The following is a 16,980-nucleotide window of genomic DNA, read 5'->3' as shown; positions in this document are numbered from 1 at the left end:
AGTGGTTGTATCATTATAAGTTACTGTTACTTTCTTCAACCCTGAGACTTGGTCAGTTTCTATACCAATAGGAGAGGTGCAGTGCCAAGTTTGTTTTCATATTTGGATTTTCTGGAAAGATAAGCTAATTTTAATTTTGTCTTTTCAAATTTAGGGAACAGTTTTCATACTAACAGAAGAGGTGCAGTGCAAAGTTTGATTTGATATGTGTATTTTATGAAAAATAGGATTTTAACATTTGTGCGACCTATAACTCGAAAACTGCTTCATGGATTCTTTTCCAGTTGGAGGTACAGTTTCTATCCCAATAGGAGAGGTGCAATGCAAAGTTTGATTTTCTGAGAAAATACTGCTTTTTTTCATGTTGGGAACTTAGAAATATGTTGGGGCGAGGTAGGCGGTATAAGTCAGCTCTACTCACTGTTTTCCATGTTTTGGTTGGGGTGGGGGCTTATTTTGATTTGATCTAATATGTAGGTGATGTGCAGTATCTCATGGTTCTAATTTTATATATTCCTGATAGCATGCTGAGAGATTCATTAAACTCGTGTTGAGTTTCTGAACAATAAACTGTTATATCACCCTTACAGCTGAAGGACATGGCATATTTCATCATCATCCTGTTTATTGTGGTGACAAGTTTCGGCGTGGTGCGTCAGTCGATCCACTACCAGAACGAAGAAATGAGCTGGTCACGTGTGCTCAGGAATGTGTGGTTCTATCCATACTGGATGATATATGGAGAGCTTTTCGCAGAGGATATAGATCGTAAGTTGATTTAGATACCAGGGTTTTCCCTAGACTCTCAATAACCGTGAAGATTCTTGGGTAAAATAGGTCTTCAGCAACCCATGCTTGCCGTAAAGGTGACTATGCTTGTCGTAAAAGGCGACAAACAGGATAGGGTGGTCAGGCTCGCTGACTTGGTTCATGCATGTCATCGATCCCAATTGCGTGGATCGATGCTCATGATATTAATCACTGGATTGTCTGGTCCAGACTCGATTATTTACAGACCGCCGTCATATAGCTGGAATATTGCTGAGTGCGGCGTTAAACAACAAACCAACCAACCAACCTAGCCTCTCAAAACAGGGGGTCATAAAGCTGTGCTACAAGGAGTCATAGGCTTTTTGGAGGGGGTAATTTTTACAAAATATTTATTGATGTCAGGTTTCGTAATAAATTACCCATGATTGTTGGTTAGAATCGCAGTTTGCCCTGATTATGTTTCTGGGTTTGTCAGCACCATACCCATGCTCGTGGGTTTCACCAAAGTGGTAAACGTCTGAGACCGGCACCACTTGGCCTTTAAGCTCCCATATTAAGCTCTTCACATGTCACTTGCTACACCCATTACTGTACACAATAAATTATCTGTTACCTCTTAACCACAAACATAATCTGGAGCAGTAACAAATTCAACTGACATGCAAACATCAACGTGTAAATATGAATCGTAGTTTCGGATTAAAATCAGAACTAGATTTTGTCAATGTAATATTATTGTGTGATGGAAAACTTCTGAAATTAACTATCATAAAGCGGAAAGCGATACTTGCGGGTTTTTTGTAAGCATTATGCTGTATATTTTTGGATTTGAAATTTTGTGAGGTATATTTTCCTGATTGGCTAGATGTGGGAATTCCATGTGATGTAGCAAATCAAGCACTTTAGTAGGCAAGTGCAGAAACTTAATTCTGATTACTGGCCAGTTAGACTCTTCTGTATAAAGACACTGTTTTTTTCAGCATTAACCAAAGCTGATATCGGTTGTATTTTGTTGTCAAAGGATATGTCCGGTACTAATTTTATTATCCCCACACACTCTATGTATTTACCATCCCAAAACACCTTGTGCCATGACCTCTGTTTACATAGTTTTATCCTTAAATACAGTCAACAGCTATTCTTAAACAACATATGGTAAAGAATATGATGAATTAAGTAAGAAAATATGAATGCTAAAATTGCTCAATTGTGAAAATAGCATGGCCATTTCCCTCCTGAAAGAATAACTTTGACAGCTGTCCAGAATAGTTAGGTCAAAGGTTTAATGACCATGGTATTATATGCGTTAGACAGATACTGATGAATGTAAACCAAATTTGAATGCAAGTCATGTAATTTGATATTGAATGCAGTTGGCAGAATGTCGTGGTGATAAGTACCATCATAAAATATATGGAAACATTTTGTTTCAGCATGTGAAGACAAAAGTGACAAGTGTGCCTATGGATCATGGGTAGCTCCAGCCATAATGTCCGCCTATCTCCTAGTGGCCAATATACTCATGATCAACCTTCTCATTGCAAGATTTAAGTAAGTACATCAATTGCAGCTTTATCATGGCAGCCTCTAGATAATCAAATCTACAGGGTGAGATTCTGCCTTGACAAGACAAGTTTCATAACAAGTAAATTGCCTAAAATGCAGGTATCTTATCGTTGTTTGAAAAAAAGCTTTGGAAATCTGTTAAGAACTTAGATAGTAACCATCTTTGTCTCACTTGCAATGATCATCAGCTTCTGTGTGAGGCAAATATTCCTAAATCTGAGTCCATTGAACAGAAGGGGGTCTAAGCGTCCTAGTTTTCCGATGTAAATGGCAGTGTAATGAAGTGTTTAGTTTGTTTTAGGAGAAAGCATTGAAAAGTACTGCTGTTTCAGTGCATGTATCACCCAACATGGTGGACACACACACCAAAAATTAATTTTACAGACGTTTATTTTCATTACACCTTCACTATCACTGCATCAGTTCCCTTAATTTTTGTCGGTAATATATATGCTAATAATGTTCTTTCAGTTAAATAGATTTTCAATTCACAGGAGGTATGAACTGACTTTTGCAGAGATTAAAAATCAGAAATGTTGCAAAGTTAGAGTTGTCATAATAGTGGAGGAAATATTAACTCGCAAAAAAATGACAACCTCTTCACAATGATGTCACTGATTTTGTTGTTATACACTTGTAGCAGTGATCATCAGCCAATTGTTTTGTGGGAGGGTGACCGCCTCTGTGGCCCAGTTGATAGAGCATCTGACCACAATGCGGAAAGTTAGTGGTTTGAACCTCAGCCACATCATACATGGCACCCTGCATTAAGGGGATAAAACAAGGTCGGCTCAGAGTATATGTGTCTGAGTGGGTGTCCGTGTTAGACTGGGGCACAGTATCCCAGTGGGCTAGCTCTGTGAAACAAGCACCACACATAACGTGTATGCATGTCGGTATACATGTGAATAATCTTGAACTTGATGACATTAAACCACATTTCACCTGACTTCACCTTTATGGGAGCGACAGAGGTAGATTACCCCAAGAAACTATGTCAGGTAAATGTTGCCACCTAAACTTGTTCTTGGTAATACAAATGCTTGCCATGTGTCTGTTTTATAGCAATTTGGTATTTGATTTTGATAAATGCAGATTGAAACATACCACCACTGATGTTGGACAATGCATGTGAATATAATTCCTGCTTGTGTGTCACGTAAATCCCAATTTTAACCAAGTCCTATATTGTTTATTGATTGCATCAATATGAGAGCAGGGCGTTATATATCTCTGCACCAACTCTGACATTAATTACCACCACCCAGATACGCCTTATCAGCCCAGGTGGAACATTTCTCTCATCTAGTCACGTAATCGCTTGTGTTTTTGTCAGCCAAGAATAGAGCAGTCTTTGAAGACATTTTTTCTCATGTCAATTTTGACTTTTGATGTTCTTTGGGATGTTTGATATGATTGTGAATGGAAACACGGTGGCATAGTTTACAGCTTGTGATACCATTGCTCCCACTGACTGGCTCCCAGCAATAAATCCATCTGTTTCTGTCATCTTCCCTGTGAGGAGTACGATGTAGCACAGCTAACAAAAACAACTACAGTTGTTGGTGAAGGTGGATGGTCTATGCTCAATTTATCTCAGAAACTCTTCTTGATATGATGTCTATGTCCAGATTATACTGATAAGCCCATAATAATAATAAGAAGAAGAAGAAGAAGAAGAATTGTTTTGTGCACTTTTGCACACATCTATTTGTCTGATGATCCCCTTGTGAAGCATGTCAAGACTCATGATGAAAACAAGGCATTCCACAGTTTTCTTAAACGAGCCAAGGATGTGGGACATAATATCAATGTCAATGTTGATGGTTCCTTTAATCTGGACAGTACAGAAATGAGTGTCAACCAAGCAAAGTGCCATATCAAATCCGCCCAGACTCAGTATTTCAAGGAGAGGCTATCTGAACGACCACTGCATCAAGTTTATGTGCAGTGTGTTGAGAAAGTCAGCAATCCTGCAGAGTCCTTTGCTTGGATGAAGTCGTCTGGCCTGAAAAGTGAAACAGAAGGCTTTCTGTTTGCTGCTCAGGACCTGTCCCTTCCCACTTGAAACTGTCAATGTGTGATTTTGCATCAAAATGTAAATATGAAATGTAGATTATATAATGAATTTAATGAGACTGTCCAACACATTGTTCAGTGGATGCCCCAAACCACAAGCATTGCGAAGACGGTAATAAGGTATCGAGCCCCTCCATCATGTCGCTTAAGATGCTTTGTTTGTGCCAAAGCTGGGTTGGTTAGTTGGTTGGTTTGTTGTTTAATGCCACTGGAATATTGCTGAGTGTGGCGTTAAACAACAAACCAACCAACCAACCAACTTTGGCTGGATCATTTTATTACCGTCTTCGCAATGCTTGTAGTTTTGACGCAGAGGTCCATCCATGGTACGACCCAGAAAATGTAGAGGATGTCATGGAAAATGATAAATACAAAATTCTTTGGAATACAGCCTCAGACGTATCCACGCCAACAAACCTGATCTTGTCCTTTTTGATAAATCCAATGATATCATATATTGTTGAATTTTCTGTCCCTTTTGACACTAATGTGATTGACCATATTCAGGAGAAAAATGGCAAATATGCAGACCTCGCTTTTGAAATATCACACTTGCATCCCATGTACCAAGTTGTCCGACTCCCTAATGATCTCGGTGCCTTTGGTTTGGTACTTCCCAATGTGTTGACTGACATTGGGAGAGTACCTGGGTATCTTAGCTAGTGAATTTATTTACTTAATTTACAGAATATTTACTTAATTATCTCCCCTTGACATCATGAGGTTATATGTTATAGGTCTTTGTCTATCCATTAGCACTGAGTCTCTTCTTCTCCAAATCTACTTAGCACTGCTCTGTCACTTACAACATGTCCATAGGTCCCTCCGCCTCCACCTTCACCTTCACCTCCACCTCCACCTCCTCCTCTCTTGTATTTTGGTCCTACCCTGAACCCTACTATATTGGCTCTATCAGCTGACTGAGCTGTGATAATTATGTAGATGAGTGAAATAATGTGTCAATCAAGTCAGGCCCCGCCACCCCCTCCTTGGTAGCCTCTTTTGTTGCTCCTCCACCACTCAGGTATGGCTTTGTGTTCACAGTTCAACATTCTACAAGAACAATGCCATCTCACTGGAGATCTGGAAATTTCAGCGATATGAACTGATTCAGGAGTATGAGATGAGGCCCATCCTGCCACCACCTCTAATCATTTTCAGCCATCTTTACCTGGCCTTTAAGTATCTCAGACGACGCTGCAAGGGCAAGAGGGACTACTACGACAATGGACTCAGTAAGTGGACCTAGAGGGTTTTATTGATTACATTTTTTTATTTTTTTTAAATATCTGAATACAAAATTTGACAAATAATAGAATTGGGCAACCCCCTGTGGTTGTCATCTTTATGGTGGACAGATGCCAAGAGTTCAGCTGACTGATGTAGTTCATTGTCATTCCCTGAATGAGTGGACTGATCCCCATGCCACTATCAGCCACTATGTTGTCTATCCAGGACCTGTGTTTCTACTTTTCAAACTGATGTGAAATAATGTTGACCATGGTCAACACTCACCAACAAGGTAACAGTCATGACAATATGAACCTAGGTAAAGAATGTTTTTATGATGTAATATATCCTCTTTTTAGTGGCAGGTGAACTTATTCTGCTGTTCTATGTTTTCCCAATTGTGTCTCTTCCACAAATGGATAAATATTTCAATGGGGTTTTTTAATTGTAGAATTGTTCCTGTCTAAAGAGGACACAGAGAAACTTCATGATTTTGAGGAGGAATGTATGGAGGACTACTTCCGGGACAAAGAAATCAAATTCCAGTCCTCATCTGAAGAACGGATCAGACTAATCAATGAGAGGTCAGTTGCACACATCTATACCATCAATACTGATGGCAGATTTCAGTTTGATTATTTCAGCTATATTGTGAGACTTTCTTTTGCATATTGTATAGACTTTCTTTCATAATGTACAGATGTCTAGTTTTTAGATGGGTTTTAAAAAGACTTTCTATGAAAATTTTAATAATAACTTCTGGATTTTATGTTTTTAATTAATGTAGCATCCTTTCATTTTTTTTCATTTTTTTTGTTAAAAGTCGACATTTAGGTCCAGGGGTCCGGAAAATTTAAAATCCCAATCGGACATTTGCATTTAGGCCACGCCCCCTTCAAATAGCGTATTTTAGTACGACTTTTCACACACATTACAAGTTTACGTATTCATAATATGATGAATTATGAATTGTTTCAATTTAAATTGTTTAATTCACCGGACAATTAATAACAAATAATATCATTTTAGATTTACATGGAAAACATACGTTTGTTTCTGTTATAATAACGATCTGTTAACGTAGTGAACGGTCTAATTAATATTCATGAGTTATATTCATGAGTCTGCTCAAGTGTACGCGTTGTAACATTTGGATCGAGACTATTATCCCATATTTGGTTATCACGTGACCTCACGGGAATTTTTTTTTTTTAAACTTAAGATCTTTTTAAAAACAAGACAGATAATTTAATCACAAATACTAAAATATCGTTGATAGCAATAGTTATTTGAATACTTTTTTCATCTGTACTTATTTATTGACCATAAAAAAATTGGATATCGATCGTCCGAGAAAGCAAAATGGCGGTCAATCAAGATTCAATATACGACTAGCTACTGAAAACAATAAAATCTGCAAATCCTCATTGTGTGTCAACCAAGTGAAAGTCGTTAGCCACGACTTACAAAATGATCGTCCAGACTTTGAGGGTTTGGCAGATCCGCTCGACTGATCTGCATCGGTCGACTGGCTGTCGTCACGCTTTTGCTTCTTGTCTGAGGTTACGTATCATAGCATTGTGAGGATAATGAGGTACATCGATGATGCAAGGTATTAATGTACAGTTGTAAACACCTTTCACTCAAATTAACAAGATGTTCTCAGTAATTAATCCTCGATTAATCAGTGTCAACTCAGTTTATTGCCTATTACAGTGATTGACCGATTGGACTATCATGTAGGTACGATGTATTTACAGCAATCAAAACAAACAAAGCTTGTCAGTGTAGTTAATCTTCATTGTGTTGCAACTGCAGACAGAAACTGCTCAGTCCTAACTGTTGATCATGTCCAGTCAAAATTTAAGAATGTCCGGACAATACTTTTTAAAATGTCCGGTAAGCAATATTTTAAAACGGACATTTGAGATTCCCAATTGGACATGTCCGGCGCATATGACGGTTTCCGGACCCCTGGGTACATATAATGATATTTCTTGTTGCAGGGTAGAAAATATGTCCATGCGGGTTGATGACATGAACCAGAAAGAGAATACTATCAAGCTCTCTCTTCAGACTGTGGACTATCGTCTTGGTCGGCTGGAAGAGATAGCCCACCAGACGGCAGAGGCTCTCAACTACATCCAGTCATGTCTTGCTCATGGTGAGAATCGCTCTTTCCCAGCCACCCGATTTCTCCACCCTTCCATTTCCAGCCATGATTCCGTCATAGAACAGGACCTTCCAGCAATCATCATGGAGCCCCTGATGACCCATGATCGGGGTCGTGCCTCCAGCACCGACTTGTCCCACGGAAGAATAACACCAGAGACTCTAATGCATAGCCAGCCTTCTCCTGTACTGATACATTCAAAGAAGCCACTGAATCATGAGCAGTTGGAGAAATTCACCAATTACAGCCGAGGTAGACAATTGAGTGGAGGGACCTACTCCAGCATACCATCTGTGGATACACAATCTGGAAGTGTTGATGGGCAGGATTCACGGAAAGATGGTACTCCTGGAGAGTCCACTCTACGATCACCTGATTCAACTTTTGACATTTCCAATGTTAAGACCTTCAACAAATCCAATTCTGCAGTTCCTACAGAAGATCCAACCTCTGAGACAACTGCATCCAGCCCTGCAACCCTTGCCCCAAGTGAGGCTACAATTGCTCGAAATCCCGCTGCAATTATCCCATCTCCACTGGTTATCCCTCCTTCCCCTGTTACTGATGACCCAGTTACCCCTGTGACTGTTGTAACCATAGACTCTCCCACAGTGTCACCGCCTTCTCCTTTGCTCTCACCAGACAGTACAAGTACTCCCATCAGTAACTCTGAAGTGCCACTTCTACAAAGAAGACATGGTCCTAAGCTATCTACTATAAATGTCAATAAGGCTAAGGTGAGTCCTGAATCCAAATTACGAATCATTGGCGCACAGAACATCAATCTGCAAGAAGCACCTTCAACAACTGAATCTCATGGAGAGATCACACTAAGCCCTGGCTCAAGTGCTGTGTTCACCACAGCCAAAATCCCTGCAGTGACCAACACATCTACAATACAAGGTGGGCCAGACAAGCCAGCCAATCTTAATCTGAATGCAACCAAAAAGACTGATTGGAAGTCTATACTCACTGGTAAAACTGATAATGCTTTCACCCCGATCTCACCAGAGGTCACGCCACTGTCTCCTTCAAAGTCAATCACCCAAACCACAGGGTCATTCACCACCCCGGATCCAGAGGTGATCCCTCAATCTGCTGTCAGGGATTTATCATCAATCCTAACCCCACTACATGCAGAGTACACTTCAATCACCGATGACATCGATACATCATGCATTAAAGACAGGAGCCCACAACGAAGTCCCACATCAAGCAACGTTTTCTTCTCTGACAGCTTTTCAGGATCTGCTCCTCTGGAGACACCAGCATACAAGAGTGAGAAGGAACTTCTCCGGAAGGCCGAGGAGATCGAACATCGCAAGATGGAGCAGGTGATCCGGAACAGACTCCGACAGATATCCATGGATGAGAGTGACAGCATCAGCGACATCGCCAAGCTCGTTGTTAATGAGCTGGGAATGGATGTGAAAAACGTTCCTCGGGAGGATGAGGTCGAGGAAGATGAGGAGGAGGAGGAAGAACAGAAGATCATCTTTGGTGGAGTGGAAATCAAGATCTCATCCTGCAGCAGTCAGGAGAGTGATCAGCCACCTCCACATTGTTGACATCACGATCACTTAGGAAATATTGTGTACTTGATCTTGATTGATGAACTGACCCTACTGTGGACAAAGCTAGACCTGATAATTCAAAGGTTTCTGCAAAGAAGGTAATGTTCCTGAAGAGTATGGATTACAGCTGAATGAGAACCATTACGTACTCCATGGATTATCAGCCTGATGAGATCATTTAGGTCAAGGCTGTTCAGGGTCCTCTATATCTGTGATCATGATGAACCCAGGTTACTGTGCAAAGGGTAGACTGATGCTGTGTGACCATGGCAAATCACTCAACAACATTCAACAACTAGTGCTAGTTAGATCAGGTTGATGCTGTCTGACAGTGACCACAATTACTCTGCCTGCCTTGCCGGTGGTTGTGATAATCATCAACCTAGTGGACCTCCCTCCCGTTGACTGACACCTGCTCATCATAGTCTATAGCTGAAGTAGGCAACTGTTACCGTTGTTGGTTTATATATATCTCACATCATGCAATCAGCTGCAATGCACTTGGAAGAACAGATTGGGTACAGTGGAATATTAGAGACATTTTCTTTTGTTTGTGGCCAAGCTTCTTGCTCCCTGTAAGCTTTAGGGTATATTGGTGTGCAGCTTTGAGAGTGTGCTTTTGTTTTTGAATATTGGATTCTTGTGCAGAACGTTTTTTAAAACTATTCATTTAGTTTTAGTATTGCAAAATAAACAAGATTTTAATAACTTTAGTTTCGAAGAATGTAATATGTACCAGAGACCATTCAAATTATTATGTTAGAGGAAAGTTTTGATTTTGTACAATTTTCACCCAAATCTTTTGTCAAGAGGGAGAACTGACAGAGACAAAACTAAAGACATTGTAGTTCCTAGATTCTAGTTATTTCCAAAGGAAGTTTGCAGAAAGAAAGTAACATGATATTATTCTGTCAAAACATTACTATAGCTAGGGTAAACAAGTAATGTCTATGCAATGTTTTGAAGCAGAGGTAACGTCATTGTAGGTTCAGATAACTTGTAACTTTTTACAAGTATTAGCACATGTAAACAGTATTCATTGTATTTGTTCTTGCCTTTATAGTTTTATCATTATTGAAGATAGAATTGAAATCTGGTCATTGTCCAATGCCTAACTTTGTTTTCGGCAGCCCGGTGACACAATATAGTTTCAGATAGTTTGTATCCTTCATAGTGTATTTGATACTTCCATGCATCATGCATAGACAAAATGAGTCCCAATGTCATTGATAATGGTAGATTTGGGCTTAATGATCAGATCTAGATAAGTACTGTCTGGGTAAGCAAGTGGTTCATTCAACAAAATTTGTGTTCAGGATAAATTGTTCCAATGATTTAACAATACACCCACCTACTCACTAGATGGTAAATTGAACTTGTGTCAGGGTAAACTCATATGTTTTAGAAGCTAAAGGTCTCACCTCCCAATGTGAGATGTTTGTGTCGCCATTAATGAAATATGCACACAGATCGGGAAGCATGCCGTTATTCAACATTCACATTCAAGTTTAAAGTTATGGGATTCTGGTTTCTTGTTGGTTACTTTCTGGTTACTTTCCGTTGTGTTTAGTCTATTCCTGAATCATTTGGTTATGTATAAGCACATCATTTCTTGAAACTATGACATCATGGATAATATCATTCTTAAATTGTTAATGTACATTCCAGATTTCACTGTTCAGTAAGAATTGTCACTGGAGTATTTAAGGATTACAGCCTTTCCATATCTTTCTAAAATGCCAAAAAATAAATGGCAAGGGATAAGTAGTTGATTTTGCATGGTTTAGAAAATGTGAAATTTGGTTTATGCAATTGATATGCAGTTCCAAATTAATGTGCAGTTCAGATTAATGTGCAGTACAGATTAATGCGCTTTTGAATGATGGAAGGACTGTGTGAGCTGCCTAATTGACTGTATGCAAGAGTTGTTTCAACCACTGGATTCATGTACTGTGTCACCCAATCCACTGTCTGTGAGGACCCCTCACAATCCACTGTCTGTGATGTGACAAACCTTCTCAAGCAATACTGTCCCTGTAGTTGTTGTCTCAACACACCTGTCACTGTACACTGTCACTGTGATAATGGCCTAGACCAGCCACAGTCTACGAAGCAACGGTTGCACTAGAGGTATACTCTGACATTGCATTACAATGTGTGAAGATAGAGTGCTTAGATTTTGTTTGTGGAACACATCTCTTGAGGCTAGTGCTAGATCCATTTGAGAATCATTCTCAAAGGGAATGAAGTGTTTGATGTTTGTGTTTCATGTCCTACAAGGAAATGTGTTCCATGCTAGTTTTCTCAAATATTTCTGTTATGAGGAAAGATTTTGAATTTTCACTTTATGATTTTGTGTATATTGTGTGTTTGATGGGCAAGTACACATGTTATCCTTTGTCTATAGAGGGTAAGATAGGATCTCTATGATGTGAGGTTAGTTGCAGAAGGAAATACCGGAGCATACTCTTTGTGTGCCTTTGGTGTTTTACACCCCAAAGTGTTTCACAAAGCACACTTCTGCGTTCATGGTCTCAGAAATGATTAAATCGGGTTATGTGTTTTATAATACCTTGTGATACAGTATGTATGTGGATTACTCTTGTGTGATGTATACAAACTCAAAAATCGAGTGGTCCTGAACTTCTGTTGAGTCATGGGTTTATCAGATTTGTTAACAAGACCTATTGCTGAAGTTCTATTGTAATGATACCTATTCATAGATTCAGCATTTCAGCATTCCAAAAATCTGCTGTGACTCTAAAGACAAAATTATTTTGATATCCAATAAAAATAACAACAGTTCATACCACATGACGTAGGTCAAGCACAGAAATGATCATCTCCAATCTCTCATGAAGAGAAACTTTTTATCATATTTTTTCAAAAGTGGTGTTTTGTTATTTATATTTTAAGCACAAAGCAGTTGAATTTAATCTTCTTCTTTTAAATTGTCACTAACAAAGCACTTTTCTTCAAGTTGTTTCACAGTTATTGACAAGTATGTCATGAAAATATGAGTGTTGTCATTTTCACAAAAGCATCCACATATTCGGTCTCCCATCGATCTTTATTTCCGATGTGACACTTATGTTATGTTATGATATTGTGATAAGGGCAGCTAGACATGTAGGCAAGATAGATATATGTTGAACATGTGAGGTACACTTGCTACTGGATTGGCAAGGATTTTATGCAAGATGATTATTCTCATTACATTTTCAGCAGATTTGAACTAATTTCACAAGATGCTCAAAACGATTGGTTCTTTTAGGTTTATTGAAATTTTAAACTTAAGCTGGAATACCTTTGAAAATTAATGAATCAATATAAATGTATGACATTTTGGGGTAAGTACCTTTTTTACATCAAGAGCATCACACAGCATGCCGGTTTTGCATCTGGTTGAAAATGTAACAAACTTCTAAAGCTCATGTATTATTGACAGTGAACTTGTGCTGATGCAGGGAAGCTACCTTGACCTGGTGTTGGTTAACTCCCTGTACTGTGCAGCACTAGATACAGTTTTGTTGCAATAACATTTATTCCAGTCATGCAAATTGCACCAGACATTGATATTAATTGTAAATATTCTTTTGATTTGTTTCAAATATCAAACGTCATTCCTTTTAATCTACTGGAGTAATATTGTTTTGTTATTTTAAAAGTGCACAGAAAACTTTTATTGATATTCTCATATTTATCTGTTGTTTAATCTGTAATTTTTAGACTTTGTTTTCAAAGGTGATTAACTTATCAAGCATTCGTCAAAGACAAATGACACACTGTGTTTTCCTAGTTGTGATTAGTGCTATGCTCAGAGAAAAAAGTGTCGTTTCACTTAGATAAGATATAATTGAGTGTATCAATGTTAAATTCTTTTTCTTGCCAAGCTATGATCTTGGCATTTTCCCTGCAAAATGCCACCTAGCATGTCTAGATGATGCAATGCCAAAACCAAATGATTAATGTCAAATTTGAAGTTATACCAAAGATAAAATAGAATATATGAACTTGGTTCGTTTTAAATGAGTTCTGCAGATATTTTGAAAACGGTAATCTCCTCCTGAAATTACCACCATATGAAAAAATATTAATTAGTTCTTGTATTTGTCCAAGTTATACGTTACACTATGTCATATGTCAAATATGTTTAATTAACTCCTCCTGCAGTCCAAGGATCTTAGAATATTTTTTGCTTTTTTTTGTATGTTTATGGATAACTTGCAATCCGAAATTTGCACCTTTAAATTTATCAGTTAATCTATTGCATTTTTTAAAACTATCATAGCGTGAAAGAAAAGAAAAGGTATTTCTCCTAAGTCACATAAATATTGTTCTCTGGAAAGGGTAGGCAGTAAAATTGAATTTGTACATGTATGGATCACTGAAAATCCATGATGACACTTGTTGTTTGCAAAAAGGGTAAGCCTGTCATGAATTGATACATAATGATAGATGTAGTTGTTTTTTTATGATAGAAAAGGAGTGTTAAATTGAGATATAGATCCATATGGAACAGTGTGAGCGAATTCTTACAGCCCTGGAAATGTTACATATGTAAATTAAGAAATGTTACGTTTTCTTCTGCACCAGATACAGTGAACAAATACTACAACATGTTGAGCCATTGAACAATTACTGTTACAGGTATGTCATGCTTGGTATGTCTCTTACTGTTTCTGTTATTACATACCTTGTGTGTGGAGGAGATGACTATATGAGCCTTGTGTGTCTATATAGATATGTTAGTGTGGGTAATGATGAATAACCAAGCCATGTCATTTTCTGAAACACCATGGCGTTTTCTGTAAAGAACTAATGAGTTTCCAATCTATATCTGCCTAGACAATACTTACTGCTATCTGCTCTTGTAATTTCAACGTTACTGAAGTCTTTTGAAGATACCTCTGAAGAAGATGCTCAAGAGTATATCTGTGGATACTTGCACTCTTTTGTTACCTTCAACTTTCACAGTGAGCTAGTCAATCAAGGACATCCTGTGTAAAGGCACAAGGTGGGAGGTGTTCGATCTCCCACCTCATGGGACTGTCGGTCTGGGTCCGCATCCGCAGCTTGCCAGAGACTTTATTCCTAGTGCATGTTTCAGAGGTCAAGAGAAGCATAGGCCACAAATGGCAAAAATTTAAATGTCTAGACCAACCATAGAGAGTATCGTCTTGCCAACTTTCATGTTCATTCTTTTTAAGGGTTGTTTTATAAATGTACACATAAGGAACATCACACCTTGAGTTTCTTTTACCTTGGTGGAAAACGTATGACTACATTACATTTAAGATCTGTGGGACTGAGTGAATATTGTTTCATGCTGCAGTCAGCAATATTAGTGCTATATCATGGTAGCATGTAAATAATCCACATCTGGCCAACACAGACTTGTGACTGATAAATCAATGAACCATCCTTTGTCAAGCTGCATGAGACACAATCAGATGACACATTGTGACAGTGATGATCAGATCAACTCTGGATTTGGGCATATCATATGAATGTTATGAGTTTCCCATTTGATTCAAATGAACTTTAAATGAAAAGCCAAAATTAATAATCACTTTCTGTTGATGATGAACAGTTCAGGTGTGATTGTGTGTGACTGAACAAGTCTGGATATACTGAACAAGTCTGGATATACTGAACACAAGCAATATGCATCTTGTTCCCCTCACTCCTGTGTCTCCAGCTCTCATGCTCATCTCTATCACTATGTTATTTATTTTTGTCAGTGCTTTGCTTTTTTGCACCCATAAAACAATAATATTGAAAAAAAATGTATGATATATTTATGTGTACAAGATTTATTTAAACTTCTGTGAAAAAAAGGATGAATTTAACAGTAAAATAAGAAAACTATATTACAATGAACTATTTTTACTTGTATGTAGAATGTAAATAAATCAATTTATACACGTTTGTTTGTTTGTTTTGTCATGCTGTGTGACCTTACGGAAAATGTGTTGTGACAGTTAAATGCCTTGCTATAGCTTTGTCATGTTCAGACCCATTTAAGAGCTGGTGGAGTTTGTGTCACCCTATTGACCTCGATGAGCCTCCATCACTGCCTGCTCCTGAAAGGATTACAAAATCGTCACCTCTGCTTTCTGCTAAATAAATCAACAACCTGTTCGGCAACAAAAGCACCAGAAAGCTCCTGGTCTGAAATTGTTGGCTTATCTGCATGAGACATATAGTATTCAAAAACAGTAGGGGATGTTTTGTTTTGAGGTGAAACTTCAGGAAAATACACTAACGTCTGGCAATGAAAGTAGGTGATTTATGTGGCAAGTTCATTTCCAATGAAATCAAGCTCTGAAAACATAATGTGACAGTTATGAAGCATTTGACCTCAAACAGCACGTGCAAGGGGTGGTACGCCAGATGTACCATTGTCACTGAGACTCAGTTGTGAGCAGACGCATATTGTTTTCTTGGAAGTAAATGCTCAGACACTTTATTCAACACATTAAGGAAGTAGCAGCATTGATCATGCGATGTTTGCAACGTGCTGAGCATTGACGTGCCATAAGCATGTTGCATGTGGGTACACGTCAGAATTTTCTTGACCAGACGCAGCATGTTTCTCAAAATAAAAAGATCACAAATAATATGTAATACTAACGATAGAGGAAGTAAATGCCCTAAAATAATAGATACGTTATATAATCCCAAAAGATTTCGATGATAAGACGAGCCTTTTCAACCATTTCTAAATGGAGTTGTGTATTCTTAGATACCCATAATAAGGGGTCAAAATGTGTTCGAGATCAATAGCCAGAAGCAAAAGCCATACATATTATCGAGAGTAAACAATAAGTTCTATGACGATTTACTGATGTCTTGTTAGGCTTTTGTCGACGGTCTAGAAAATAATATTTCTGCCGTTGGTATTCTTTCACAAAATGTCTGGTTAAATGATACCATACACGGGGGAAGGAAAGGGTTGTCTACCAATCATGGTCTTCAAAAGGCATCAGATTTATTAACGATTTTATTGACGAAAAAGGGACACTTTCTCTCATTTGTACAATTCACGGAGAAATTCAACCTTATAATTAATTTTCTTAATTATCTAAGTCTTACTAGTCTAAAAAGCAATACTACAGAAGCTGAAGAAACTTAGTTATCCAATTTTTCCATTTAATTTATTTCACCAGGAAAGGTTCTAAATATTTCTATAAAATACTTATGGACAAACACATTATCAAGAATCAACAATTTCAAAGTTGGGAAGATCGTAAACATAATCTTATACCGTTTAGATGTACAGGATCATATACATTTCAGTGGTTTCAATACCAAATGTTACATTATTCCACCTACAAATTCGCTACTTTGTTAATTTGGATACCTGGACAGTGAATTTGTGCAGTTGTTGCTCAAATGATAAAAGAAACGATTTTACAACTTTTTGGGCAATGTCAAAAGGTACGCCCCATCTGTTCCAATATGGAAAACTGGATTCGCGATAAAGGCAAAAATAAACATTCATATTTCAAAAGAAAACGTTTTACTCGGGTATACCTTACAAAACAATAATCCTGTAAAGACCATAATCTTGGTGCTGAAAAA

The 16,980-nt window shown here is 38.0% G+C and overlaps 1 protein-coding gene across 6 annotated transcripts in view; it reads left to right on the top strand.

The window, feature by feature from the left end:
- The window catches only part of LOC124115806 (transient receptor potential cation channel subfamily M member 3-like), a 291,914-nt gene extending 276,593 nt beyond the window's left edge, over nucleotides 1-15,321 (top strand). For all 6 annotated transcript variants that reach the window (XM_046476937.2, XM_046476936.2, XM_046476935.2 and 3 more), the window contains 5 exons: nucleotides 591-768; nucleotides 2,205-2,322; nucleotides 5,461-5,651; nucleotides 6,098-6,230; nucleotides 7,653-15,321. In XM_046476937.2, the coding sequence (XP_046332893.2) occupies nucleotides 591-768; nucleotides 2,205-2,322; nucleotides 5,461-5,651; nucleotides 6,098-6,230; nucleotides 7,653-9,387 (2,355 nt within the window). In that variant the 3' untranslated portion in view covers nucleotides 9,388-15,321. The remainder of the gene's footprint in view (nucleotides 1-590; nucleotides 769-2,204; nucleotides 2,323-5,460; nucleotides 5,652-6,097; nucleotides 6,231-7,652) is intronic.
- The last annotated feature ends 1,659 nt before the right edge of the window (nucleotides 15,322-16,980 follow it).

The sequence above is a fragment of the Haliotis rufescens genome, unplaced genomic scaffold (assembly GCF_023055435.1).
Source record: "Haliotis rufescens isolate VD_foot unplaced genomic scaffold, xgHalRufe1.0.p SCAF_1, whole genome shotgun sequence".
NCBI classification, from domain to species: Eukaryota; Metazoa; Mollusca; class Gastropoda; order Lepetellida; family Haliotidae; genus Haliotis; species Haliotis rufescens.
Note: the sequence above shows the minus strand (reverse complement) of the source record. Positions and strands in the feature narration are given on the sequence as shown.